A 27,368-nucleotide genomic window follows, 5' to 3' on the forward strand; every position below is an offset into this window, starting at 1 on the left:
CACCACGCCCGCAGTCTTTAATTTCACGAAAAGAGGGCGCTCCTTGACGCGTGTACCATAGCGTTGGTACGCAGCCTACTACTCGCGAACTTTAATGTAATGTGTAGGAATTTAGCCAGGATACCATCGTCGAATGAACACAATCGACCGACGGGAAATACCATGGACCTGAAAAAGCTGAAGGTAAAGTTGTGTTCAAAATGATCAATTTCTAATTGTATCCTTACATAAAAATAGTTTGTATATCTTTTATAAATGGCTTTTTAGGTTAGGCTGTCTGTGGCATTAGATTAATGCACGTACTAGCTTTTCTGTATAGTTGTATAAATGATTTTGGGTCATTATTTTATGTGTGATTTCATATTGACCAGATATGATATGTCCTATTGCACTTGTTGTAGTGAAGTCTCTGTGGTCGGCATGAGGTCACTGGTTTTGTTTCTTGACTCTGCCCGGCCAGTGGTGGCTGTCATTTTTGTGCCCTCTGGAGTCAAGGGAATGAATAGTGTTAAGGGCAGTGGGGAAAATCGTTACTGTCCTGAGACTAGCCTGAGACTGAGACTACACATTTTAATATTCAGCATGTTCAACATATCACTGCACTGCTTTATGCAGTAAAAAATATCTTCCACGTTGTAATGTAAAAATGTTAATTTTAACTTGTAATTTGTGTACAAATTCAAGGGCACGATGCACGTGCCATGGTTGGAGAGTCTCCAGCTAAGAGAATTACCCATCAAGACCTATGATGGTCTTACCATGACAATTATGTAATGAATTTGACCATCTTCCATGTCCACCTTGAGCAGGTGCACCCCCCCATCGGTTGAAAAGAGCCACATTAGTCGGGAGTATTCACTTTGTTGGTAACGATGCGACTGCAATGCTTGCATTTCCTAGTCGTTCGTGAGCCAGCGATGCTCAGTTAGTACCAAAGGAGCCTCCCTTGCTGAGGAAAAAGTGCCCTCTCTTGGTCCTGCTCAAGGCCCATTACTCCTTGTGGAGTTATCACCGGAGGTTAAAGAGGATCATTGCAAAAAGTCTTGAATTACCAACAGGAACAAGGATAATATAGGCCAACGTAGGCCTAATGGCTTTACTGGCCTAGTGACAGGTGTCTTGTGATAACACCTTTCCATTGTGTCACTTGGATGTTTTTCAAATGCATATTGTTGTCCACAACAGATTCCTGAGCTGAAGAAGGAGTTGACGTCCCGTGGGTTGGCATTGAAAGGCAACAAGCAAGAGCTGGTCAACAGGCTGTCTCAGTATCTGGAGGAAAACGGTAAGATGTCTGACCAGTTGCCGACCTTTGCACATGGTCAGACTGGCTTGACTGCTGCCACCAAAGGTTATCAAAACAAAACCTCCACACTGAGAGTAGAGCTTGGCCCGTGATAAGTGCTTAATGACATCAAAGAGATTGTATGAATAAAATGATAGACATGGGCCACATCATCCACATGATATTGTCAACTTACCTCTGCCTGTTTGTTAAGATGGGGCAACTGCTTGGCTGTTGAGGTTCCCGGTTTCAACTGGCTCATTTGAATGTAGCAAATGGAGTAACACTTGCAGCTAACGACAGATGATATAATTTGCTTGGGAACAGTGAGGCCTAAATTGATTTACACGCAATGCTCATGTGGTAATGCAGCCTTGACTAATGTGTCAGTGTTAACACTGATCCCCAAATCTTTGCTAGTTTCAACTACAAATGCCGTCCATTACGTTTTCGCAGTAAGTACAGATATTGCGATCATTTTTCACTGGCCTAAATTAGTCTGTATTTCAGTGATAAAAAGACGTTTTTCTTGTTTTAATTTCTCATTTGCTTTCTGTGCTGTCAGGAGAAAGTTTACTTGCAGTGGAAAATCTTAAAACAGGCGAGGAGCCTGTAATGAAAATTGAAGGTCTGTCAACAAGCTCAAATCTGCCTCGCGTCCCCAATTTCTTTTTTTTTCTTTTTTGGCATTGTGACTCTGGAGCCATTTTGTTAATGTGGGGAAAGTCATGTCTGGTTTGTCAGCATTGAGGTTCTGAACAAATTGGCCAGCATCTGCCTTAAACCTTCCCCTATCCTTCAAAATCCATCAAGAGGTTTTGGAGGATTTTGCAGGATTCAGGAAGGTAGAACCCACCCACTTTTACAATGACCTAAATAGTGGTGGCTTTTGGATTATTCTGGAGGGTTCAAAGCAAAACATGGGACGATGTTAAGGGCTATTTTGCGCCATCTTATACTTCACTGCAGTGGAGGGTTTTTCCTTTGTGCTTAGGACCACATTTGTGCTTACAGAGTTTGTAGTCCTGCTTAGCACAGTGTGTAGGCTAGTAATGAAACCATGAGGATAGCAGCGGAGCCTGGGTATAAAGGATTTTCAGTCACGTGATTTTTGACGGTCGGCATTCAAATGTACGCGCCTTGGAAGTCTCTCAACAGTCTCGTGTACAAAATTACTGATAGAAATACACAGATTTGAAATACATGTGCCTCCACGGACATGGTATGCTTCCTGAAATGCCTTTGCCCGTCATGTTACGTCATGCGAAAAACCTCTATAAGCTTTGTAGCTGAGCATGGTGTTGGGTGCAGCGGCTATGGAGGACTTGCTGAGCAAAGGCTGTGTCTAAGTCAACTGGCTGGGGCTAGCAGTCACACACGTGTGTATGGGAAGTCTCTGCAGCCGCTAGCTAGAGACTTCCATAAGCACACATGTTAATCTAGCCATAGCCATTGCAGGCAGGCATTGCCTAACAGCAGGTACCTGTACTGGATTTGTGCTTCATTACTACCAGAGCAACAGGTAGAGTTGGCCAAAATGCTTCATTTGGACACAGGCTCTTTCTCCAAAAACCTTCAAGAATGGTCGTGGATGTTCCAAATTTGTTCCTTCATTTCTCGTATTTTTGTCCATGTCACAGATGAGGCAATCCTTGACAACGGCACAGAGCCCACAGATGCAATATTAACATCTGGAGGTTGGTACATGCAGATTTTGAACTGAATGCTATGAGGTGAAATCTGGATGTCAGACTTGCTTAATTTTCAGTTAGAATACCATTATTTGATTGGCCTTCATGAACTTTGACCCAATTCCTCCTTGTCTTTATTTTCAGTTGAGGAAGATCTTTTAGCGCAAGAGGTAAGATTCCTTTAACATCCCCAAAACTTATGCTGGATTTGAAACTTAAGGTCGATCTGTAGAAAATGTAAAAGCTTTTTGAGTCTTTCTGTCTACGTCGAAGTGGAGGACCGTAAGTGCGAAATAATTGTGGTATTTGTAGTGTCCAATAAATTGTTGAAAGACTTAAACAGTGACATTGCTGTTATAAGGCAGTTCAGCTGTTTTAACACAGATTAGATCTTACGCTGTCAGACTTATCAAGCATCACTAGGCATCATATTAATCAAATCAGTTTTGGGACAAGAAGAAAACAGTCCCCAGCATCTTTACGACTTCTTGGCCAAACCTAGGATCAGTTGTCTTGCAGAATAGTTTTGGCGAACGTAAGCACCAGTACATGTAGGAGAAATGACACTCAAGCGAAAGTATGGAGGACTAAAACTCTTCATGGAATTCCGATGAAGATGTATGGAAACAGTGTTGCAGTGTTTTTCAATACATTCCCCAAAACATCCAATATCGTTTCACCAGGATGAGCCAAATCTTCTGGATGATGAGGAAGAAGAGCCAGCTGTCGCGGAAACCGTTGCCAAGGTTACCTCCCCCATTGCCCTACAAAGGAAACCCGTACTGACAGCCTCTCAGGCCAAGCCCAGTGCCCCTGTCGTCGCGGCACAAAAAATCACCACCATCCCTGCCACCACCAGTGAACTGACTCCAGCTGAGGTGCAGTAAACGAGCTGTCAAAATTCAAAACTGTCTTCTATGATTCTCTTTTTCAGTATTGATTTGTTGTTATTAATCTTTAAACTTTCCTAGAGACCAGGTGATTTTATGAGAGGTTTTATTTCTATTGAAAGATATACTTGGTAATCATTTCTTCAATTTAGTAACGTACAAAATGTTTGGCTTCAGATTCATAAAACCTTTGATAGTTCCACACTTTGACGGATAAATCTGACAAATCGGTTCTTAACTGAAACACTGCTTATTCTTTGATTAAAAGAAAGATGTACATGTAGATATAATTGGACACTTTCAAAAGATGTTTTGATGAAGCGCATTTTTTTATTATGCAGAAAAAAGCTTTGCGAGCCCAAAGATTCAACACACCTCTCTCAGAAGAGGCAAGGAAACAAGCCCGATTAGAAAAGTAAGTGTGATTTTCGATTGCTTTCTGTTAATTTCAGTAATTTGTCGTCCTTAATATTATAACTCTGGCTTAACTTAAAGCCAAAACAAATGGAAGCTGTATTGAATATCAGGTACTATCGTTACGTTGATGCGGGGTTCAACTTAATATTCAGATTAACATTAGCCTCATTAACAATAGTTCATAAAGAAACTCTTCAGAATATCACAGAATTCTCAAGATCAGGATTTTGATAAGCCCACTCATGAATATGTATGATGTCATTATTAATCCTGACAAACAATGACATACCTTTGACTCAGGTTTGGAGGCAAGCAAGCTGTGACGGCATCAGCTGGGGCTGTCCCCAAAACACAAGGCAAAGTATCGGCAGTCTCGGTAAGCCATCGTGGCAGAAGTAGTCTATGTTGACCTTTGATGACCACAGATTATATGTCCGAACTGAGAACACCAGATATTTTTTGCTCCATTCTTTGTAAATTCTTTTCAATTTGCTTCCATTTGTTTGTTTTTCTGTGATTTCAGACTGGCGTGCTGTGCAGTTTTTTTTTTTCAGACAAGAGTGAGAGAGTGTGGTAGCTTTTGAGGTCTTAATTTTATTTTTTATCTGAATGCAGTCAGACGCTTTGGAGAAGTTGAAGAAGCGGTCAGAGAGGTTTGGTACAGCTGTGTCCCCCATTGTCCAAAAGGTCAGTTTCCAGAAAAGGGTTTGACATATGCCGACAGAAGCATTTGATTAAATTTTTGATTAAAATCAAATCAAATTTGCTAACCGGAGAGAATTTCTGTTTAAAGTAATAACATCCAGTATGCCTGTAATTTTTGTTTTGGCTTTGTAACTGGCCAGACGGATGAGATGGAACGACTTTTGAAGCGAAAGCAGCGCTTTGGGGTGATCACCAATACTACAACAGCTGCTGCAGTGAAGGCTACGGGGACCAGGAGAATATCAACAGGGGGCGCTGGGGATGATGTTGAGGTAGGATTTCAATGTGTCTGGGTATTGACCACCGAGGGCGCTATGGCCTATTCGCAGTTGCTGAAGATTTCAATTTGAATCCTCATATTTCGCGTAGTAGACATTTTTCTCGTTGAGAACTGCACTACAGTGGAGGTGTCATTTTTTTTGGACCATGTGTCTCGGAGGAAAAAACTGGGAAAGAACAGAAACCCAAAAGGTTTTAAAATTTAATGTTTTTTTTACAGGCAAAGAAGAAGAAACGTGCTGAAAGGTTTGGACTGTCCTAACTACAGCAACGCAGCTTCCTTGGGTTGCAACCTTTTGCCAAACATTTTTCACCAGGAATCCCCTTGGAAGTCAACAGAAATGTGGCAGGGGTTTTACAGTCACGGTGAAGTTGTTGACGCTGTTCGCAAGAGATGTGTATGCGTGGTTTCCAAAGCAGGAGAATCTTGAAATATGAACAGCGATCCTTTTTTTCTGTTACAAATCTTCACATTTTCTTCAAATATCACTTTTGATTGAAATCCCCTTGTAATCACCATTACACATTATCTGAGTAAGAAAGACAAGAAACTTTGCTGTTTACCTTAATAGAAATTTCTTCTAACATCATCTGGTTCCCTGACTCCACATTATGGAATTAATGTTACAGCAGCCTGCCACTCTTCCAAGTTTTTGTGATCACTCCTGTCACTTCGTTCTGTCCCTTTTCTGGGCGTTCTTCTTTTTTTTAGAGGGGCGGGTGCATCAGTGTTCCAGACATGTGGCTGAATGTACACAATAGTTTCTTTTTTTTCTTTTGCTTGTGTAAGTACAGTAGTTGAGAGTTTTGTTATTTTTTTTTTCCAAGGTTTTTTTGGGGTTTGTAGGTATTTCGCTGAAGTAAAAATCTCTCCTGATTCATTCTCTGCAGGGGTGGTTTTCCACACTACAAATATTGATCAGGTTGTGTCCTTTTCTTCGTTGAGCTAGGACCAAGGATATGTTCCATGGTAACGTGAGAACGTCCAATAATAATTATGCGCTTTGAAACACTTATTTCACTGGATGTTTTACTCGTCGCAGCCTCCAACTTGGATGTGAAACGGGATGATATGCGAGACGGGTGTAAATAGTATTTTTAATGTAAAATTGGGTAGGGTGTTTTGAGCCATTTTATCTGGTTTTTATTTTAGTTTAAGGCTTTTGCTTTCCATTTGTTTTCAGCATGTACCATTTGTGTCTAATTACTGCTGTATCTGCTTGTATTAAGTATTTAAAACTTTGCTTTGTATGGACATTTCACTGTCGTACTTCCAATGAGGAATTGGTCTGTGCCACTTTTTGAAGGTTCGTAGGCTTGTTTAGTAGCATCTGCTAAACACAGTAGAGGGCTGTGCTCCGGAAATTCATGTCGATGGTCAGTGTACAACCTTCCACGTATTTGTGTTTTCTCAAAGCCTGCGGGAGAACTTAATTTGCATGGCAAAATGAAAATGCAAACACTTCCAGAAAAGAGATGCTTCAAGTTCTACCAATTTTGCTTGTGAACCTGTTTTTGCAGTCTCCAAGAGAGCCTGAAAAGGACTTGCACTATCGCTGTTGAGGAGGGCAAAACCTTGGGTGATTACTTGTTTTTTAATGTCCTTTGGAGATACATGTGCATTTATAACACACGGTGATACACCTCTAAGGTCCAATGCAAATTTATGCACAATTGAACAAAATGTCTTTGAATTCACTGTATTTCACTGGCCACACTTTTGTACATTTTCATGGACTTTTGCAAGGCTCAAAATGGCAATAAAATCTACAAACTTTTTCAGTGGAGAATGGACTGAATGTTGTAAATCTCATTTCTCTCTGCAGTAACCTTCGGAATGGAAAATAAAGACAGATTTACAAATCCTGCTCATTAAACTTACGTTGTAAATGATTTGAAGACAAAGTACAACTAAATTTGGATAATTATGGTGTGCTAAATTCCCACATTTACTGTTTAGGATAATACAAGGTTTTGCAATGCTATATTATTGTACAACTTCGATGTAATGCATCATGATTAAATAGCTATCTTAATTTGTCTTGATTCACTCTCATTCTTTAAACCATTCCAGTCGGGGGATATTTTCCAATTACATGTATGTACTGATGTCAACCAATGAAAGGCTGTCTTCTAAACATGCGCTGGTGTATTTTTAACAAAGCCATCATCCAATTGGCTGGTGGCAAAATCTGCACACAGAACCCCCAAAAAATTACCACCACTTGACTGAACATCAAATAATAAATATACACAATGATATTTTTTCTGTTATGGTTATTTCACAGCGAAACTATTTTGTACAAAGTTTTGTACAATTTATTAAGTTAATATCTCCACTTCCTGGCCATAAACAGGCCTCCATCAAAGACAGCAATGGCAGAATCAGCTGACAATGAAGAAAACCTAACAGTTAAATGATAATCCCATTTGAAAAAAAATCATAATTTATGTTTCCGTTTCTCACCAATCTCGGTATGGTTTATGGTCATGTACTTATGTTAGGAAAAGTGGTGCATGTAAATTCACAAACCGCTGTGCACTTGACCCATTTTGTTTCACACCAAAACCACACTCTATCTCCAAATCTGTAGTTTATGAATCTTTCCCTCTGAACGAGTAACTTTCAGACTACAGAGAGTGTCCTACTTCCTGAGGTTGTATGCGATGATGGGCTTGTAGGGTGTGTGGATCATGGTGCTGTAGTTGATGGTGGGGAAGTAACCGTCCACAAGAGACAGCTCATACTTGCGGATGAGGACCGACATGATGGTCTTGATCTGGACGTAGGCAAAATTCTCCCCGATGCAACGATGCCGCCCGGCCCCAAAGGGAACGTAGGAGAACTTGTCGCTGTTAGAAGCATTCTCGTCAATGAAACTGTGGTGAGTAAAATCAAAGGTTTTCAATAGCTTCATAATGGCCGGTAGAATAATTACGACATCATTTTCAGATGTTAGACATGATAGAAAATGTGTTCATCTAAAGTCAAAATATTAAGATGTGAAGAAAAGCATTGGATGACAAATAGTGTCCAATAAAATGACCACAAAGCTGAAGCCACAAAATAAACTGATTAATTTCTCTTTCTTTTTGGCCCCAATCTGTCCCAGAATGCTTTGCTATGTGGCAACATGCCAAGATGGTGGTATTTGTCTTGTGGTAGTTGTGTAAAGAGGAAGTCTTACCGATCAGGGTTAAAGGTCAAAGGTTCGGGCATCCACTGGTCCTCAATGCGTTGGTTGACGGTTGGTGAGACGCACACCTGGTGCCCAGGCGGAATGACGTAATCCTTGAAAGTCTGCGCGGGGACACAACAGCCGTTTCATGAATACATCTTGTTGATTTCACAAGAATTAAGTTTCCCTGCTCTCTAAGCACTCAGGCTGCATCCATATCTGTTGTCTAGAGCGAGGTCAAGGTCTTCGCTCCATTGGAAATACACAGAGATGTGCTGACAATAGACTTAGCCGTTGTAGCTCTAGAAGCCTGTTTCAGACACGGCCTCAGCTTCAAAAAGCAAAACTAGTCTAAGTACATTTCAATGAGCCGTTTTTATGAAGTAAGTGGCCTAAGCAAGCTGAGGTTAAATCACCTACTCACCAAAGGCACCTTGGCAATCCTCATCATGGTCATGATGGGTGGGCGTATCCTTAAGGTCTCCTTCAGGCAACGGTCCAATAGCGTCATGTCCTTTACCTATGCATAAATCGGGACATAAATAATTCATGAATACTTGGAAAAGACTTGAATCTGTTTTAAGAACCTACATTTCTAAATACATCTCCAGCTAGGTAAATATCTTCGTCTCCTTGTTTAGATTTTGCCAAACATATCAGATGAAGAAAAAACAAGTTTTACCTAGTTCTGTCTGTAAAATAATGTATTACTAAGCAAGAAAATATGATTTTTTTACAAAATGTTACATTTACCTGGTCATATGTTAATGGTTCATCCACATCAGGGCCACATATCCTCAGTTGCTCTTGGTAACAACGTTCCTAAATCACCAAAACCAAAAAAACCACAACTGTAAAAAAGTTTAGTATATTTAGTATATTACATAGAATGCTTCAATGTATAAATTCTCCATACGTTACTCGCCTACTAAATCCTTTCAATAAGCCCCTCCCCCTCCTGGCACTAACACCCATTCCTACCTGGAGATCCTTGTCCTTAGCTAGGAAGAATCCTAGCCAGGAGCTAGTGGTGGATGACGTATGCTGGCCAGCCAACAGTAAGCCTATGCACATCCCGGCTACCTCGTCATCCGTCATCAACTCCCCATTCCTGAAACAGTCAAAGTGACCATTGTTAGAAAAGATTTCTGAGAGACTATTTTGTGCCAAAACAATACAGGAAGAGTTAAGTCTTCTGAGATCTTGTGTGCAATTAGAAAATTGTCTTAAACAGGGTGGCATCCAGGCTACCAAGAAGGTTCCCAGATGGAAATGATAACCTGAACACCATACCATGTGAAAGTAAACAGTCTTTGTTCCCAGTTCACAGCATTAATAGGGATTCAAGTGCTGTATGGAGCCCAGACTATGGGTGAGATAGCCATGTGTGCTAGAACTGTCACAGGTAGCCTGGTGATCAAATCGTAGGGACTAAACTTACTTGTATGCCGTCGTGATTAGTGTCTGAAGCATATCATCATCAGGATTATCACAAGCCCTGCGTTGTTTTATAGCCTGGAAAGAAAGAAAAAAACTCTTGTTACTTTTCTCTCGCTTTTCCTGAACATCTCCGACATTATGAAAACGTTGACCAGAACAAAATTTTAGGTCAAAAATGAAAACATTTTTTGATAAGATTAGTGGACAGATGATACATTCAAGACTAGGGAAGTGACAGTTAGGAGATTCTTCCATTTCATGCAGAGGGGTGCAGACTGCAGCGTGACCAGAAAGTGTAAATTAAAGTCTCTTTCACACCATATTATAAAATTTGAAAGACATATCTGGATTTCTTTTTTTTTTGGTTACCTTGTAGAAGATCTTCTTGACCTCCAGGTGGGCACGGTCCCGCTTGCGGAAGCTTGGGAAGGGTATCCAACTGGGAAAGAGCCAGGCTAGATGACTGAAACCCCCGTCTAGGTCCATGTACAACTGAGCCACACGCTCATCAAGCTGTGAGCGGATCTCTTTCCCTGATTGGTGGAATTAACATTGGGAAGTAAAAAGTCACATGCGGGAAAAGTTAGGAATTATACAATTTGTTCTACAGGGAATTCTGACAGTAATTTGTCTGGTAAACGAGGTCATTGCAGAAGAAGTTCTGATACTTTTAGATAAAGCTATTGTGGTAATGTGTCTGGCTCAGGGACAAAATTGCCTTGATCTGTACTGGCAGAATCTACATATACATAATGTTATTGATTGATTCTTACATTTCTTAAAATCTACACAGATTTCAAATTTAAAGCAATTTATACTCGTGTAACAATAAATAAAAATTAAAAATTATTGCTAATTTTGCCTTTTGACAATTCTAAATGGCATTATGAATGAAGAAGATGTGATACATTACCATGTAGACAGCGGCTAGCAGTGAGAATGATCAATTCTGACATTGCTACGAACAGATCTGGAAGAAAAAAATCATTTTATTTAACCAAGCTTGCAAGAAGACGTTTTTCACTAATTACACAACTAACAATTTCAACAGAGATGTAACCTTCAACCAGTAAGGTTCTCATCAAACCAAGCTAATGAATGTCTGGACACAAAATCTGCTTCTGTTTCAAAATTCAAAACTGCAACAAAATGTGAGATTTTTTGAGGGCGCCCGGCGCAAAAGAATTCTCACTTTCTTGGCCACTGCTTTTCTTCCATCTTGTCAGGTAGTTTCCTGTCTCTTCTTGGACCAGTTCCACATGCTTACGAAATTGAGCAATGTTCAAGCCCAACTTGAAGATCTTCTTTTGCTCCAAGAATTTCTGCCAGAAAAAAAGTGCAAAATGAACATTTCGAGAGCACTTTTTCTCTGTTATCTGCTAGTAGGCTCACATCAAACTGCTTAGAAACTAGCTTCTGCAAATAATCCATCTGACCACACCATCAAAACATATTGCTGGTGCCAGCAAAAAAATTGAAATCAAAACTTGTCTCCACTTTCGGAAAACAAATGGCAGGGTTGAATGAAATTACAAGAGAGATTTCATGGGTCAGATTTCTTGCTGCCATAGTAACAACATTTGAAAATCTGTGGCAGAAGGTTTTGATAACTTTTATCAATTCAACCAAAATTAATTGTATCTACGAGTCATTTTTCTCCATTAACTCAAAGATGGATCTGTGAACGATTATTTTGGCTCAGGTACAACAAAGTGATTCATCCAAATATAGACTGAATATCTAAGACAACAAAACTTACAAAACAAAGTGTCAATAAAAATAGTTCATATCTGAGTTTCAAAGGTCAGCTACAAGCCTCAAAAAATATCAAATTGCAAAGCTTGAATCTTATTGAACCAAATTGATCTCTGTTATCAGTCCATTTTGCTTTGTTCAAACATCCAAATAAAGGTTTCATATGCCATGTTCAGCAACAAGTCTACATCAGGATTTTGAAAGCACAAATAAACTCATATGAAAACTCGACCTAATGTCTGTGCTGGAAGGTATCACCCCCACAAAAAAAAGATACTCACAGCATTAGGAACATCATAAGCCACGCCCTTCCCAAACACGGGTGTGGTCAGACGACCGTAGACCTCCTCTGCATTCAACTGTTCATTTTTACTATTGAAGAGGAGTGCACTTGCCTCTGGACCAATCAGATAAGTGAAGGTCTGGCCCACCATCGTGAAGCTGAAAATCTCACCATACTGGGATTTTAAAAAAAGGCCAACCCCCAAACAAAAAATAATTAGAGCCACTGGAAATGTTTACTTGGTGGTTTTCAAACATAAAGAGCGTAACTAAATTTGAAGCTGTAAGTTAAAAAGATGGAATGATCAATAAACTAATTTGCATAGAGAACACACATGGATGATCAATTATAAAATTTTCACAAAATGAACAGAACTTGACTTGTTTGCTGTTTCTTAGTAAGGACACAAATATGAAAAGTGGTTACAATTCAGCACCTTTCTGTGAGCATCTTCAAGGAACTTGATGGGGTTTGCTCCAAATTCAACTGCTTTTCCCAGGAAAGGAATACCGGGAATGTAAGGGGGCACTTTGATGTTCTGCAGCAGAAACGAGAAGTGGAGAACTTCAATGTTGAAAAATAAAACATTGATTAATGATTAGATGAAGAACAGCACCGAACACTTTTAATCAACATTCTCAACTTTAAAGATGCGGGGGCAAATACACAAGCCTAATATTGATGTTGGTGACTTACGTCAACCCCCCCCCCAAAATATAATTGGGCGAAAACTACACTTGCGAAGTAATATTTGTAAATAACAGTTTTTCCAGACACGCCATAAAGGAAGGAGTTCCATACTTGGACAACACTAATCTTCCCTTGAATATTGTAACAGCAATGAAGTGATAATGTCCTGAAAAGTTTAGCTAAGAAAATTCTGAAGCAATGAGGCCCTACTTAGAAAACATGTTGGTTTTTCAGACAAGTCTCATAGGTTTGTGCATACACAGGAGCATCTCATGTTGTCCGTGTATGGAACTCTTTGCGCCATAAATAATAAAGAATCGAAAGAAAGGAAGCGTAATTTGAAGGTGTAATTTTCAAGAACGGCATAAGAACGGCATTGATTAGAAGATGAGTTCAGGTATGTCAGTCGATGGAGGAACTTGGAAGGTAGGGCCTCAGGCCTCGTAAGGGCTAAAGTGCGGGACCGGGGAATAAACTATTTTAAAAAGGATATTTTACATGTAAGTGCCACTCTCGACATTAATTCAAAATTAATAAAAAATGGTCATTTTTCGATTTTAGAATAAGTGAAAAGAAACATTATCAATGCATGATCACGATCATGGCTCTTACGGATTTTCTGTCTGCCCCTCCCAACATCTTACGGAACACCGCCCCGACGACAAGCACAAACGCCGTGGTGACAAGCACCATGGTCAATGTGCTCGTCTCCTGCCATCGTCCGATCGCCCCTTCCACCAGCGAACTCCCGGCTCCTGAAGATGCCATGATGGATTTCTGATCCAAGCCGACAACACCCTCTGGAAGAGAAGAAGCAGGCAACTGAGTTGATTGTGCGCAAATTGATGAGAAATCAGCCGATTCAGTGATCGAGTGAGAGACAATTATTTACCCTACCCTACACTACATGCACAAACAGACTGTGATACGGCCGTGTACAAAGCTAATCATTTACATGTGCCGGCAGTGGTCCGAGGATTTCTAGGTCATTAGGGTCAAAAGTAACCAATCAGAGTGAGTCATGAATAATAAGCTTGTTTATATAAATAACTGAATAACAAATAATTCTGTTTGAAATAAGGATTCTGAAGTAAAGAGTCATTCTCACGTAAGGAAAATATTTGATATTGAAAGCATTTTTCTCTGGCAAAACTTAGGATGCGTTTGCCTTTTATTGTATTGCACAATTGCAATGATTAAACAAACTAATTGCACGTATTCGCAAGGAGTAGGCGGAGCACAGTTATAAATTATTTATATATTTGGGATCAGAGTTCAAAGGTGTAAATAAAAGGCAATAGATACAAGACGAACATGGACTTCGGCTGTGCTTCGCGTCATTGAGAACCATGGTCTTTCTCTAGCAATGCCTAGCACCACATACATGTACATGTGCATACCTAACAGTAGTTTCTAATATAAAAATATTACTACCGAGAGCTGAACGCAGAAAAACTGTCTGTGAGTATGAAGAATTTATGTATTTCTAAAGTGTACATGTGAGAACATTCAATACTTCAAAAGTCGGTATCTTACAACTTGCAGACAAGTCAAAGTAGGGCTTAAGCCAAAACCTGCTGCTGGTTGCAGCCTTGCAACGCACATGTACATGTATTGTACATGTACATGTATGTACAAGGCCTAACGTAAGGCCTAGGCCACTTTCTCAGCGACTTCTTCAGGGTCCTTTTTGATTTGGCTATCCTGCTTCTTGGCTTCCAGCACCTACATGTAGCATGGCAAGGATTCTAGAGACTTTTCAATTTTCCAGGGCAGAAGAATCCACATTATTGTTGCCTGTTGCTTCCAGTTTTTGGACTTGTCAATACTGCATGCGTCATCGTGTACAGATGCTCGCCTTTGCTAGTTTTCAAAAATTGAAACCATTTTTGTCGTGCAGTATGAGTCTAAATTCATCAATGAGAGGTATCCATGGTAACAGATGTGATTGTCAGGGAGACACCATACTGTTGCAGTGCAGTATTTTACCACAAAAGTAGACGTTGTCATGGCTGTAATTGTGAATAACATGCGTGATGGTAGCCCCACTAGTGTGGCAAGGACTCTTCTCGCTACCGAAGGATGGAGCGGTAGCGAGAGTCCGTGCCACACTAGTGGGGCTAGCGTGACGGTAGGCTTATAGTCCCCAGGTCCCTAATTTCACCACCTATTGTCAAGTCTAATTAGTTTTTGACAGTAAGTCGTGCAATAAGTGACCTGGTGACTATACAGTCATGTCCGTCACTACCCCCCCCCCAGAACTGTGGGGTCCGACTTCCGCCCCATGGGAGCGGGGCAGACGTCAGACCCCACAGTTGTGGGGGTAGTCCGTTACTTGAACCAACAATTTTTTCAAAATTTTGTTATTTATATTTTTCGTCATTTTGGATAGCTGGTTTCCAAGGCTCAGATCTGTTTTATTACCAACAATTTAATTCATTTTGAATTTTTTCATGCCTTCTAGCAAGGATTTTACCATAATGAGTAGTCGACGCAACAGAGGAGGCCCACACAAGACACAGCCAGTCACTGACCTAACGAGATGGCGTCTGTCAAACGTCGATGGCCGACAATGCTGGAGGTACATCGAGGAAGGCCAACCCATCGAAAGAGAGCAGAACTTTGTGGAAAAGTTCAGCTTAGGACTGGATATCGTGAGTAATAAAAAAGTTCACTAGTTGCTTGTTTTGCTGTCATGTCAAGTTTGACTTAATTCTTGCTTTTGGTTTTAATATTTGACATGCTGTCATGTCAGGTTTGACTTAATTCTTGCTTTTGGTTTTGATATTTGACATGCTGTCATGTCAGGTTTGACTTAATTCTTGCTTTTGGTTTTAATATTTGACATGCTGTCATGTCAGGTTTGACTTAATTCTTGCTTTTGGTTTTAATATTTGACATGCTGTCATGTCAGGTTTGACTTAATTCTTGCTTTTGGTTTTAATATTTGACATATGCTGAAACCTGACCTGAAACATCAGATTCAACTGAGTAATCTCAGAAAGCTACAATGGTTGAGTGACTGGACCAGTCACTCATGTTAACAGGAGTATACTCCTGAGCGCTGGAATGGCTGGAGTATGACCCACAGGTCAGCGAGAGTATACTCTCACTAGAGGGAGGATGTGTTCCTGGACCCAAGTTTAATGCGCACGCATCGTACTCCTGTTAACAGGAGGAACTGCACGAAAGCACCCAGAATGGAAGTATGACATGTGACCTTAGCGTGCGTTGCGTGCGCAGTGAGGCAAAGCACAAGAGGGCGCAACATTCATAACATCACCAAAACTGCCGTGTTGTTTTGCATTAATGGATTACTTCGTAAAAATTATTGGGTTATTTTGCCATACTGGTGCGTTATTTTGCAAACTTATTGTGTTATTTCACAATAAAATATATTTTTGCCAAGTTAAAATTGGCACTAATGGGCTTCTGTAGAATTATAATTTTTTTCACTCAAATTGTTGTTTTTCATGTAAAAAGTGGCTTAAAGATGAATTAAATTTGATTAAACCATCTTGATTGGCAGTTTGGCATGTGAACAGTGATTATTAAAAGGTGGACATTTTCAAAACTTTGCTAATGGTCATTGTGTGCTTATTGACCATCAATAAGGAAAATAAGAACTCTTTGAACTAAAATGCACTTGAAGCATTTCAAAACCAAGCCCTGCAGTTTGATTTTTGACATAGTTTAACAAGTTTGGATCTTATATGAGCTACATTTCTTCAGAAAGATATTCTTCACCCAGATCAGCAGAAGAACCTATTTATATCCCCAGAGAATAATTTCTAAAAATAATCCAATAATTTATCTCTTGCCATTGTCGTTGGTTATTTTGATACTGTGTGCACTGATAGTTACTGATATTACCAAGAGACCATCTATTGTTTGTAGAGAGGAAGGTGGCAACGTGGGTCAACTATTTATAGAACAATCTATTTTGGGTTTTCTGACATTCCAATATCTGGAAATTACTTTATGTCAAGCTTGAACTTGTGTAAACTGATCCAATTTATTTCCAACAATGATTTTTGACATCAAAATAAATTTGAAATTTATTTATTTCAGTGCTGATTTGATTCCAACAGAGTTAAGACAGATGCTAGATTGTTAAATTTGTGTCATTTTCAGCTGGGGCCTTTTTAGGTGGATTTTGTTGGTTGCATAAAAACTACCTGCTGGAGATTTTCATTAAAAAATTTAACCCAAGGAGTCTTTGACACTAAAGTTGTATTCTTATTTCATTAATTCCTTAAACAATTAAGCCATTCCTATATAGTCAGGAGCATGTCACATGACCAGTTTTAAATAGTTGATAAAGCTGTGCTGTAGTTGGCTGGCTGTGTGCCACCTCACGCAATGTACACTATCCACATGTTAATTTCCATGTAGGGAGATTGTTTCTGAGTTCTTGTGAGAGGAACTTATCATAACATGGCTGAAGGGTATTTGTAAAAATGAAACAAAATTTTTTAGAAAACCATTGGAAAGTTATATTCTTAAGCTTGTTCTGACTTCTTAATCTGAAAGGTCAAATCTGAAAAGACGTGTTACTCTTATTTGAGTCAAACCATAAAATGAAATGTTAAAAACAATTTCTTTAATTTAAGAGACAAGCTAGGCTCATATCCCACCCTAAACCACTTTCGCCTTTCAGAGCAAAGAGGCTCCACCCCTCCCTAAGCCTACCACGCCCCAAGAGGTAGCAACAAACGGGATGCTTTTCTACTCCAAGCTTCAGACAGAGGATGGCCACTGGAGTGGAGACTATGGTGGCCCTCTCTTCCTCATGCCAGGTGACCTGTGACCTTTGACCCTCCCCTAAAATAAGCTAGAGAGATCTTCTTTCTTATATCCTGGTTCACTTTAGCAAGTGGTTCATTGTTAGTCCAAATTCCAAGCGTGCAACTTTTTCCCTAGATCATGTAATTTTCCTTGTTTCCACTCCTCATGTACCCCATAAGAAATAGAAAAAAAAAGCACTGTACAAAGTCTCTTGAAGCTCCAATTTCCTTCCTTTTTCTGACTTTCCAGTTGTCATCTTACACCTTTAAAACTTTCAACACATTTTCTGCCCTGATCTTGACAGGACTCCTGATTGTGTGCTACATTACCAAGACAGAGTTACAGGATGCAGTCAAGAAAGAGATGGTCCGGTACCTGCGCTCTGTACAATGCCCTGATGGTGGATGGGGATTGTAAGTCTGAATTCAATCAATGCATCCTTAAGCCAAGCGCGAGATGAAACAAGCACACAAACCAAAATGTCAAAAAAAACTCAAATGCAGTGTCCATTTTTGTACCAGCAAATAATCCTTTCTCTTTACTGCATTCTGTCTTGTATCTTCCGGAGTAGCGAATTTTTAATCGTCGCTTTTTTTATTTCCACTACCAGCATGTTTTGTTGAATTCATCCAAAGAGAGTCAACTGTCAACTTTTATTGCATGAACTCTGTTCAAACCGGGTGTTGCATGAACTGTTTGTAGATCCTACTCACTAGTGTGCATGGGACGGACATCCCAAGTGTTTGTGCAGTGAACATGTATGTTTGATTAGTTATGTTGCTTTTTTGAAAACTTTTTGGATTTGGTATTCGTCCCACAACATTTTATGCGCCAGAAGCTCTGTATTTTCAAACTGATTAAGTCTGTTGCAGTTTTTAGGGTATTTTACACTTTATCTTTACAGTTTTCATTTTCTCTTGGCATTGTGTGAAATTCTTTGTTAACGTTGCAGAATACCGGCAAATAAATTGACGTTGATGTACATTTTTTGCCAGACATATCGAAGGCCCAGCTACAGTCTTTGGTTGTGCCACTAACTACGTGGCCATGAGATTGCTCGGTGTGTCTGCTGATGACCCAGATCTGGTCAAATGCCGGAAGTTACTTCATTCATTAGGTACCAGCAAAATAAAGACCAGTTTTCATCGGGATGGGATTGCATTTATGTAAATCGGTATATATGTGAAAGCATGAACAAAAATTGAGAAAATATTATAAAATTGCGAGTGCATTTATTGGTTAAAATCAACCCATAGTCAGAAGGAAATTGCCGTTATCATGAAATAATTACAAGGCTATAACATTACTTTTGCTGTTGTGTTGAAAGATTTGACATTTTTTGTGAGAAACCTGGTAACTTTACACCATCTTCGTGTTTTCCAAAATATCAGTTGACAGCATTTTGTAACACTGTCCCTGTTTGTTTCTTTATTTGCCTTGGACCACAACAGCGTCTTTGGCCTTATCAAACTGAGCATGTAAGCCACAATGTCACAAGCAACTCAGTAGCAAAAGTCGTAGCCATAGCCTCAAATACTAATTCAAGCTGTGCTGTATGTTGTCTATAGGAGGAGCCGCTGCCATTCCATCTTGGGGCAAGTTCTGGCTGTCAGTCCTTAATGTCTATAGCTGGGAGGGAATGCACACTCTCTTTCCGGAACTTTGGCAAGTCATCAAAGTGGTCTTTTTGGAGTGGGGGGGTCATTAGGGTCCCATTGCTGTTTTAGTTTTTTTAGAGTAACAATAGGCTCGTCCATCATACTCCTAAACCCATGGCACCTTAACCTCCTTCAGAACAATGACTAAAGCTTCGTAAAATGGTTAACACAGGTTGAAACACAAATGCAAAGTAATGAAAAATGTGGGTGAAAGAACATGAAACTAACTAGCAAATGGCTTGAAAAATGAAAATCATCAAAAGTAGTAATGACAATAATAATTAGCCGAGAATTTTGAAAATGAAACAAATTGTTTTTGTTCTGAATTAAGGCTGTTTCCGACGTGGATTCCAGCCCATCCATCCACCATCTGGTGCCATTGTCGGCAAGTCTACCTACCCATGAGCTACTGTTACGGGGTCAAGTATCAAGCTGAGGAAGATGATTTGATCAGAGAACTGCGAAAGGTGAGCAGAAATAGCCATGACGTATTCAGGTGGGATTCGAACCACCAGTCACTATATTATGTGCTCTCCTCCTGTTAACTATTGCTGTGGTATTGAAATCTGGCTAAAAAGGATTAATCTAATTTTAGCAGAGGGAAACGTAAACAAAATGTCCTTACCAAGCTTAGGTGGGATTCGAACCACCAGTCATAGAATGCTCTATAACTGCACCCTTCCTTGAGCTACTGCTCTGGGATTATGCATGAGGCCAAAGAAAATGATGTGATCGGGGAACTATGGAAGTTAAGGAATAAACACCAAGACAAGCTCAGGTGGGATTCAAACCACCAACCCCCATCATTCATCCATCGCTAGTTGTTCTGTTTTTGTGGTCAACACTTCTGTTTATTGTGTAAAAGTTGGCGATTTCCCTTGGGATGAGGGAAGTGGTTTTCCCTCTGAACATTTTCCTCTTTTTTGTTCTGATTTCTACATTTCCTCTCATTTCCCTTTCAGGAACTCTACATACAAGATTACAATACCATCGATTGGCCTGCACAGAGGGACAACATCGCTAAGATAGATCTCTACACACCCCACAGCTGGCTCTACAATCTAGCTTTTGGTAAGTGGTCTCTACTAACCTCTACCTTTGCTTTGCTTGTTTGTAACAAGAGAACAAATACCTGTTGAGCGTTTTAAAGAATTCCATGTGATATTTGTAATGACAGGTTTCCTTGACGTCTACGAGCCGTATCATTCCACTTACTTTCGCCAGATGGCTCTTGATGAGTGCCTTGATCACATTCGAGCTGATGATCAGTTCACCAAGTGCATTAGCATTGGGCCTGTAAGTGTGTAACCGTTTGATAGTGTGTATGTCCAGAAGCAGGACAGTTTGCCACAAGTTGGTTACGATTTGAAAAAGGAGCAACCCGTGATGGTTGTAAGGTTCAGCATTTCAGCTTAGCGGTGTAATGTGTCAAATATAAGACAATGAATTAATTCTGTTGGACTTGCTGTATGAGTGTCCTTGGGCAAGGCACACTATCTCAAGAGGCTCCTCCCATTTCAGGAGTTTTTGGGAGGGCAGAGTTGGCTAATTGCTTTCTTGCAAAATATTTCAGATGATCAACCTCATCAGGGCCTGAAGAACACGCATAGTAATGTCATAATGTTGATAGTCCAATTATCTTATATCCAGTTTGTGTCTTCTGATTTGCTTTTTCTCTCTCGAAAAGCTGGAACAATAAAAAAGAAGTTTTTCAAAGTGATTTATAGGCCTTGAGATCGAGGGTAGTAATGTTTCATCTTGAGCACAACATCTTTTGTGTTTGTAGGTTCTACAGAAAGTTGCTGTGAGCTATTTAGTTGATTGGTTGATTTCGTTCACAGATTTCTAAAGTCATCAACATGTTGGTGAGATGGTTGACGGATGGACCTGACTCTCAGGTCTTTAAACAACACGTGGAACGTATCCCAGATTACCTCTGGTACAGTTTGTTTGTCAGTTTGTCTATGTAGGTGTCTACTTGCTAATCTAAGGTCACATGCTGGCTATTGACAACATTGTTGAAATGTAACACTAAATTATTTTGGAACTACACAACTGCTTCAATTTGGAATAGTTTTGTCTTGTTTTGATGGTTTATGGAATGATTCTTGGTGAGTTGTAATTGGTTTCGAAAGTTTTCCTTTTTAACAAAAAGGGCTGTTATGATTAAATATTTTGTTTTGTTTTTTCATTTCAGGATTGGTTTAGATGGCATGAAAATGCAGGTAATTTTGTTTATCATTTTCTTTGAACAAAAATCTAACCTCTTATAAATTTTTAGTTGTAGTTTTCTTCAAATGTGAAAGAGGCCCATGAGGCTTCGTTGATTCTGAAGTCTTTCCTGTTGTCGACCTAAAAAACAAGTCCTAAATGTGAAATGTTTCCCTCTGTCAAACTTTTTTTTCTCAAACGAACGTTCTGTTTTCTCAATGCATGCTCATACATTGCCAAACATTTCTGCAGGATACCAACTTACATTCCGATGAAAATTCCAATAAAAACAGTCATTTTCTTAAGTCAAGTTAGCAGAAGGTTCCAGAACTTTTTAATTTCAAGTGGAAGTTCCCATGTTCTGGTTTAACTCGCCAGCTTTTGAGCCAGAGTGATGATTATTTTGTGTACTTCTTTGACGGCTGACTGTTGTTGGCTTGGCTGCAGGGAACCAATGGGTCACAGCTCTGGGACACGGCTTTCGCTGCCCAGGCCTTCTTGGAAGCTGGAGCAGCAAAGAACAAGGAGCTACATGATTGCCTGCAACACACCCATGACTTCCTGAAGCTTACACAGATCCCTGACAATCCACCCAACTATCAAAAGTACTATCGTCAAATGAACAAGGTCAGTCCCTCCAGGAATATGCTACCTCTTGCTGTACGGGAAAAAAGATTATGTTGTATGGTGCCCTATGAGTTTTAACTGATTTTGGAACCCAGGAAATGAACCCAGGAAAAGTAAGATGGAATTTTGTTCCATTCTTTATTGTGCCTTCTGGCTAGTATGGATTGATTGAACTTGATGAGTTCAAAGCTTTAAAAGGTCAAGGGTTAGGTGATGAAGACTTTCTGGCTTTTCAGTGTTGGAAGCTCTGGTTAATGCGCCTCAAATATCCTTCAGTACTCATAACATTTCTGCTCATAGCAGTGAACTCTGGTGTCACTTGTGACAACAGAAACTGAACTGCCATTCTCTTTCCAGGGGGGCTATCCATTCAGTACCCGTGACTGTGGCTGGATTGTAGCTGACTGTACGGCGGAAGGTCTCAAGGCAGCATTGATGCTGGAGACAATGTGCCCCTCTGTCAGAGACCATATAGAGAAGAAGAGGCACTGTCAAGCTGTGGATGTGGTAAGATATCTCACCGCCATTGTGGTAAAATATCCTGCTCAGGAACAGAAGATTTTTAATCTGTCATTTTTGTGTACTGAGGATCTCATAGGTACGGATTTGACACGCCGTTTTGTTCTTGCTAATTGATTTTGATCCTGTGTGATTATTTTCAGATTCTGAATATGCGTAACAAAGATGGAGGATTTGCGACCTACGAGACCATGCGAGGGGGAGTGATCCTTGAAAAACTTAATCCATCTGAAGTGTTTGGTAATGCCTTTTTCACAAATGGCAAGATTCTGACTTTCTGAGGAGTCAAAAGAAAACTGCCGTTAGAGTCCAAATTATGAATTTCTCCCTCAAATTTCTTCACCAGAACCTTTTTGAAACATCAATTTTCAGTCATTTTTTGCATATTTGCAGTTGATGTTCTGGTACCTGCAGCTCCACCCAAACAAGCTTGGCCAATCAGACATCTGCACTAGAAAGCACTTACTCTGAGAATGTATGGAAAAGATGTGCCATACATTACATCAGTGCAGAACTAAACCAGCAAAATAGTTTTAGAGGTTTGAAAAATTCTTTTGTTCATGCAGGTGATATCATGATTGACTACACCTACGTGGAGTTGACCTCAGCTGTCATGCAAACCTTGAAGAAATTCAACACCCTGTATCCTGACTATCGCAAGGAGGACATCAGATCCACGTTGGACAAGGGCTTGAAGTACATTGCCATGAAGCAAAGGATTGATGGATCCTGGGAAGGGTGCGTCAGTTTGCTCTGAAAAAAATTATCCTTAGACTTCTTGGAAGAACCAGACAGGTCTCAATCAAGAGAGTTTTTCACTTTTCTGTATTTCTGGAAACCCGAGCCAAATTGAAACATGTACACGATGCACTGATTATTGAGGAAAGTCTTTTGTAAGTTTACTGGACATTTAGTTTCCTTCCAACCAGGTCGTGGGGTGTGTGCTTTACCTACGCCGTCTGGTTTGGTCTGGAAGCCTTTGCCTGCATGGGATACAGCTATGAAACAGGGTAAGGGCGCCAATCTCAACTATTCAGCCATTATTCACTAATTGTCCATCTTTGTTGACACGAAAAACGAAAAGTTTTGACCCTTCTCTAGGGCGGTGACCATGCAGATCAGGAGGGCGTGCACATTCCTCAAATCCAAGCAGATGGAAGATGGCGGATGGGGGGAAGAGTTTGAATCCTGCGAAGAGAGGCGGTACGTCCAAAGCAAGACATCACAGGTCGTCAACACGGCTTGGGCGGTCCTAGCTCTCATGGCAGTCAGGTAGGACTTTTTTCCTTAAATTTCATTTGAAGAAAATCTATGCTATAGCAGAGAGCATTACAAGAACATGCACCCTCGGTCTTGCTGTGCTAAGTATGCTGAGTATGAAGGTTTACCGTAAGAATGGACAGTTTGGAAGCTTAGGAAACTTTTACACGTTCATCCTTTCCTTGCTATGCTCTTCCAAAAAGAAGTTTGCCTAAAAATCAGTTAAAAGAGTTTACTACCCAATCAGTTTTTTAAAAACGAGATGTTAAACTTTTTCGGTCAGATTTCCAGAGCGTGATGTCATTGATCGAGGCATCAAAGTTATTATGGACCGACAGCTACCAAATGGAGATTGGGCGCAGGTAATGATTACCTTTGACATGGTTTCCAGTAACCTTTGACCTTTCATTCAAAAATGCAGTAGTATTCAGTTAGCATTTCCCATTGTAAGATTTGACAAAATTGGAAATGTTTGTCTCATTTTAATAGTTGCTTGTTTTTCCCAACCGCAGGAAAATATCAAGGGTGTATTCAACAAGTCCTGTGCAATCAGCTACACAAGTTACCGCAACATCTTTCCAATATGGGCCCTGGGCCGCTATGCTCGTATCTATGGCAACAGCATGTAGCTGGACAATTTGCCAAGTTGTCTGATATTGTCCTATTATGAGGCTGGTGCCCGTTGTAAGTCTGCAGCAGAAAGTGTGGGGATGAGTCGTGCCGCCAGAGCAGTGTGAAAAAATTCAAACTCAGTGACTTTGACCTGGTAAAATATCCAGATGTTACATGTGGAAAACAGATTTGTGACCCAATTTGCTTTTTAAAATGGGTCTGTTATTTCTTGGTGATAAATCCGTTGAAAAAAGGTTGCGTTCAAACACCAAAGATTGACAATGCGATGGAGATATTATGCTTTCCAGAACTTAAACTCATTTTCCCCAAATTTTATAGTTCCAAATACTTGAAATTTCTTTCAAACAGATAAATCAGTTTTCACTATCTAACAGTATGAGCTTGTACTGTCTGAAAGAGTTTGATGTACAATGACCAAAACATTTTCAAGGAATTTAACGAAAAGACAATTTGTTCAGGTTAACCTTTTGCATTTTGATGCTATTTTTCTAAAGCCTCACCAGCCTGTTGTCAAGGAATTCAAATTTCAATTTTTTTATATTTTCCAGAAAAAAATGAAAGTGGCAAGGGATTAACCTTCATTATCAATTTAAACCGTGCAAAAGTCTTTTCACCCTGAAAAAATGAATTTTCAATAAAAATGGAAAAATTTCCCATTTTTCAGAATTTGATCTTTCTTGTACAGCCACAGAAGTGTCGTTTCAACATTTCAAGCAAATGTCATTTCGTCATTTTGCCCAAATCAAATAAATGTACAAAGAGTTAACCTCACATTTCACAAGAATGGGCCCAAATCAGAATTTGACCCAAATCTTGTTTTGCCAAATTTCCTTTTCATCATTTTTAGGCCAAAATTAAATTCATTTCCAAGAAGTTAGCCTTAAATTTATCAAATCTCACTGTCAGCCTTGGCCAAAGTTGATTTATTTGCAAGGGGTTAGCCTTACAATTTAATTTAAATTGGTCAGAGTGTGAATTTTCTCTGAATTTTCAGTGTGTCTTTTTTTTTGCAGAAATTAAAAGAAATCGCATGGGGTTAGCCTTGCATTTTAATTAAAAATAGGTCAAAATTAGAGTTTTCACCAAATTTCAATTTTGTCATTTTTTTGTTGAAAGTAAATTTGCAAGGGGTTGGCCTTGCATTTTAAATAAAATGAGTTGTACATTTAATTTTCTCCAAATCTCAATTTTTCTCATTATTGGCCAAAATTTAATTAATATTTGCAAGGGGTTGGCCTTGCATTTTAATAAAAATTGGCTATAACTTGATTTTTTGCAAAATCTCAAATTTTTCATTTTGTGGCCAAACTTTAATTAATTATTAAACAAATGGACTGAAATTTTCGGTTGAATTTCAGTAAATTTGCAAGGGATTAGCCTTGCATTTTAATTCAGAGTACACAAAACTTTCAATTGTCCCTAATCTCAATTTTTCCATTTTTTGCCAAAATTTAATTAATATGCAAGGGTAGCCTTACATTTTAATTGAAATGGGTCAAGCTGTTGATTTTCTTCGAATCTTCATTTTGTCATTATTGGCTAAATTTCAATAAATTTTCTCTGAATTATTTCACTCTGTCATTTTTCGCAGAAATTAAAAGAAATCGCGAGGGGTTAGCATTGCATTTTAATTGAATTACGTCAACATTTGAATCCGTTTATGTTCGTGACTTTGTGTATCATCGAGAAATTAGTCTTTGAGGAATCGCTGGCATACCTTCATGTACGTGACGCATTGATGAAGTAAGTACAATGGATTTAGCTTTTATTATTCCACACTTGTAAGTCATAAACAGTAAGTACAGCCAAATGCATCCTAACCTTGGAGGAAAGATTTGCTTAAACTTAAAGATGTAACAACAGAAATCTCTATCCACATGGAACTCTTAACACAACCACCCTGAGCACCGCCATGAAATAGCGCTCAAGGTTAGCACATTTTTCAGCTGAAGTAGCACAATTTTTCTTCTGTCTTAAGAAGCCCCATGAAATTGGGCCCTGACCCCACCCAGCCTGTTACACCCTGCACTCCCCAGCACTGTATGGTTTTATGGATTTAACAGGGACCCATGATAAGAGTCTATGTGGTGATGGGTTGAAATGTTATATTATTTATTATACCAAACAAATTATTACATATAATAAACAGGTTTTGCTCATTTGGCGAAACATTATTACAGAAAACCCTTAGGTGACCTTTTCTGCTTTTTTTTGGGTCATTTTTCCCTGTGTTTAGATTTGGGAAGGCCTCATTGCCAGGTGAATGTAATGCCATGGCTGCCTACATGAACGTTGAGGCTGGCTAGCATCATGGTGCGAGTGGACTGACCGATGAAATCTCCAAAGTGAGGAGGCAGGTTACGTCATAAGTAGCACAGGTAAGAGTCCTGTGTTTCATATCATTGCTGGCTTTCTGTAAGGATGAATCCGGGAAAGGGGGAGGGGCCAATTGGGGTCATGACCAAAAAACTAAACCCTAAAGGGGTGTCTGGAAAAATATTTTAATAACAGTACAAATCAAAAATGCTTTCAGAAAAAATGGGTCAGCAGTGTCAATGGAATCCTTTTGTCATAGTTCGTTTTCAGACATGGATGAAAAGCAATAGGAACTAACAGTTTTGATATGAAATAAAAGATGTAAAAATAAGGAGCATACAAGGATCCTAGAATTTTCGAAGAAATGTCTCAATTTCTGCTGTAACTCAGTTGCTTTCGTGATTAATTTCTTCCCCAGGCCTCCTCATATGAAGGCTGTGGGTATGCCCCAGGAGAAGCAGACCATGATGCTGATGAGAAGAGCGCCCTCGCCTCCTTCAACCTGGAGAGACGGAAGATGGAGGACAAGATACTATGGGACTTCACCGAGATGATTCATGAAAATGTCAAGGAGAGGAAGTAACTCAGACAGATGCCAGTCCTCGCCTCCATCACTGAGGAGGAACAGTTCCCAAGATTGCATGAGGGATCCTCATCAGAATCTTAGGCATTGATTCACAAAAAGGCAAGGAAAGGACTCAATCTTCTCAGAGATGCAGTTCCTTGCTTCTACTTTAGTGAT

The 27,368-nt window shown here is 39.7% G+C and overlaps 3 protein-coding genes across 6 annotated transcripts; 2 read left to right on the top strand and 1 right to left on the bottom strand.

Moving 5' to 3' along the window:
• Positions 1-54: 54 nt before the first annotated feature.
• Positions 55-7,057, top strand: LOC110975233 (SAP domain-containing ribonucleoprotein-like). Of its 3 annotated transcripts, XM_087147956.1 has the most exons (11): positions 55-183; positions 1,186-1,285; positions 1,851-1,913; positions 2,926-2,982; positions 3,121-3,146; positions 3,660-3,854; positions 4,208-4,281; positions 4,584-4,659; positions 4,899-4,970; positions 5,129-5,260; positions 5,488-7,057. In XM_087147956.1, the coding sequence occupies exons 1-11, from the start codon at positions 100-102 to the stop codon at positions 5,527-5,529; spliced, it is 921 nt and encodes a 306-aa protein (XP_087004082.1). In that variant the 5' UTR covers positions 55-99; the 3' UTR covers positions 5,530-7,057. The 3 variants fall into 3 exon arrangements, with proteins under 3 accessions (XP_087004082.1, XP_022083225.2, XP_022083236.2); XM_022227533.2 differs by lacking the exon at positions 1,851-1,913; XM_022227544.2 differs by lacking the exons at positions 1,851-1,913; positions 2,926-2,982.
• cyp51a1 (cytochrome P450 family 51 subfamily A member 1) lies at positions 6,954-13,542 on the bottom strand. Its single transcript, XM_022227506.2, has 12 exons — positions 13,227-13,542; positions 12,361-12,462; positions 11,923-12,099; positions 11,079-11,208; positions 10,800-10,856; positions 10,256-10,419; positions 9,888-9,961; positions 9,428-9,557; positions 9,200-9,268; positions 8,871-8,966; positions 8,456-8,568; positions 6,954-8,147 (listed from the first exon to the last, which is right to left on the bottom strand). The coding sequence occupies exons 1-12, from the start codon at positions 13,380-13,382 to the stop codon at positions 7,913-7,915; spliced, it is 1,503 nt and encodes a 500-aa protein (XP_022083198.1). The 5' UTR covers positions 13,383-13,542; the 3' UTR covers positions 6,954-7,912.
• Positions 13,543-13,910: 368 nt separating this feature from the next.
• On the top strand, positions 13,911-25,946 carry lss (lanosterol synthase). Of its 2 annotated transcripts, none has more exons than XM_022227483.2 (19): positions 13,911-14,075; positions 15,079-15,268; positions 17,275-17,413; positions 17,707-17,815; positions 18,398-18,519; positions 18,971-19,067; positions 19,392-19,527; positions 20,023-20,131; positions 20,238-20,356; positions 20,902-20,999; positions 21,258-21,285; positions 21,719-21,898; positions 22,256-22,405; positions 22,561-22,657; positions 22,984-23,155; positions 23,347-23,427; positions 23,519-23,689; positions 23,961-24,039; positions 24,190-25,946. In XM_022227483.2, exons 2-19 carry the CDS (start codon positions 15,095-15,097, stop codon positions 24,304-24,306), a joined length of 2,178 nt encoding a protein of 725 aa, XP_022083175.2. In that variant the 5' UTR covers positions 13,911-14,075; positions 15,079-15,094; the 3' UTR covers positions 24,307-25,946. The 2 variants fall into 2 exon arrangements, with proteins under 2 accessions (XP_022083175.2, XP_022083185.2); XM_022227493.2 differs by having other exon boundaries at positions 13,913-14,075; positions 15,083-15,268.
• Positions 25,947-27,368: the final 1,422 nt, after the last annotated feature.

Source organism: Acanthaster planci, linkage group LG17 (assembly GCF_054643075.1).
Source record: "Acanthaster planci isolate LZ-2023a linkage group LG17, COTS_SCS, whole genome shotgun sequence".
NCBI classification, from domain to species: domain Eukaryota; kingdom Metazoa; phylum Echinodermata; class Asteroidea; order Valvatida; family Acanthasteridae; genus Acanthaster; species Acanthaster planci.

Bases quoted from the DNA above. Each gene is read 5' to 3' on its own strand.
- lss (XM_022227483.2), top strand. From the start codon at position 15,095: ATGAGTAGTCGACGCAACAGAGGAGGCCCACACAAGACACAGCCAGTC. The intron at 15,269-17,274 runs GTGAGTAATAAA...TTCGCCTTTCAG, and splicing joins TCAGCTTAGGACTGGATATC to AGCAAAGAGGCTCCACCCCT. The intron at 23,690-23,960 runs GTAGGACTTTTT...TTTTTCGGTCAG, and splicing joins CTAGCTCTCATGGCAGTCAG to ATTTCCAGAGCGTGATGTCA.
- cyp51a1 (XM_022227506.2), bottom strand. From the start codon at position 13,382: ATGGCATCTTCAGGAGCCGGGAGTTCGCTGGTGGAAGGGGCGATCGGA. The intron at 8,967-9,199 runs GTAAATGTAACA...ATTTATGCATAG, and splicing joins AACCATTAACATATGACCAG to GTAAAGGACATGACGCTATT. The intron at 8,569-8,870 runs GTGAGTAGGTGA...GTCCCCGCGCAG, and splicing joins GGATTGCCAAGGTGCCTTTG to ACTTTCAAGGATTACGTCAT.
- LOC110975233 (XM_087147956.1), top strand. From the start codon at position 100: ATGTGTAGGAATTTAGCCAGGATACCATCGTCGAATGAACACAATCGA. The intron at 184-1,185 runs GTAAAGTTGTGT...TGTCCACAACAG, and splicing joins TGGACCTGAAAAAGCTGAAG to ATTCCTGAGCTGAAGAAGGA. The intron at 3,147-3,659 runs GTAAGATTCCTT...TCGTTTCACCAG, and splicing joins AAGATCTTTTAGCGCAAGAG to GATGAGCCAAATCTTCTGGA.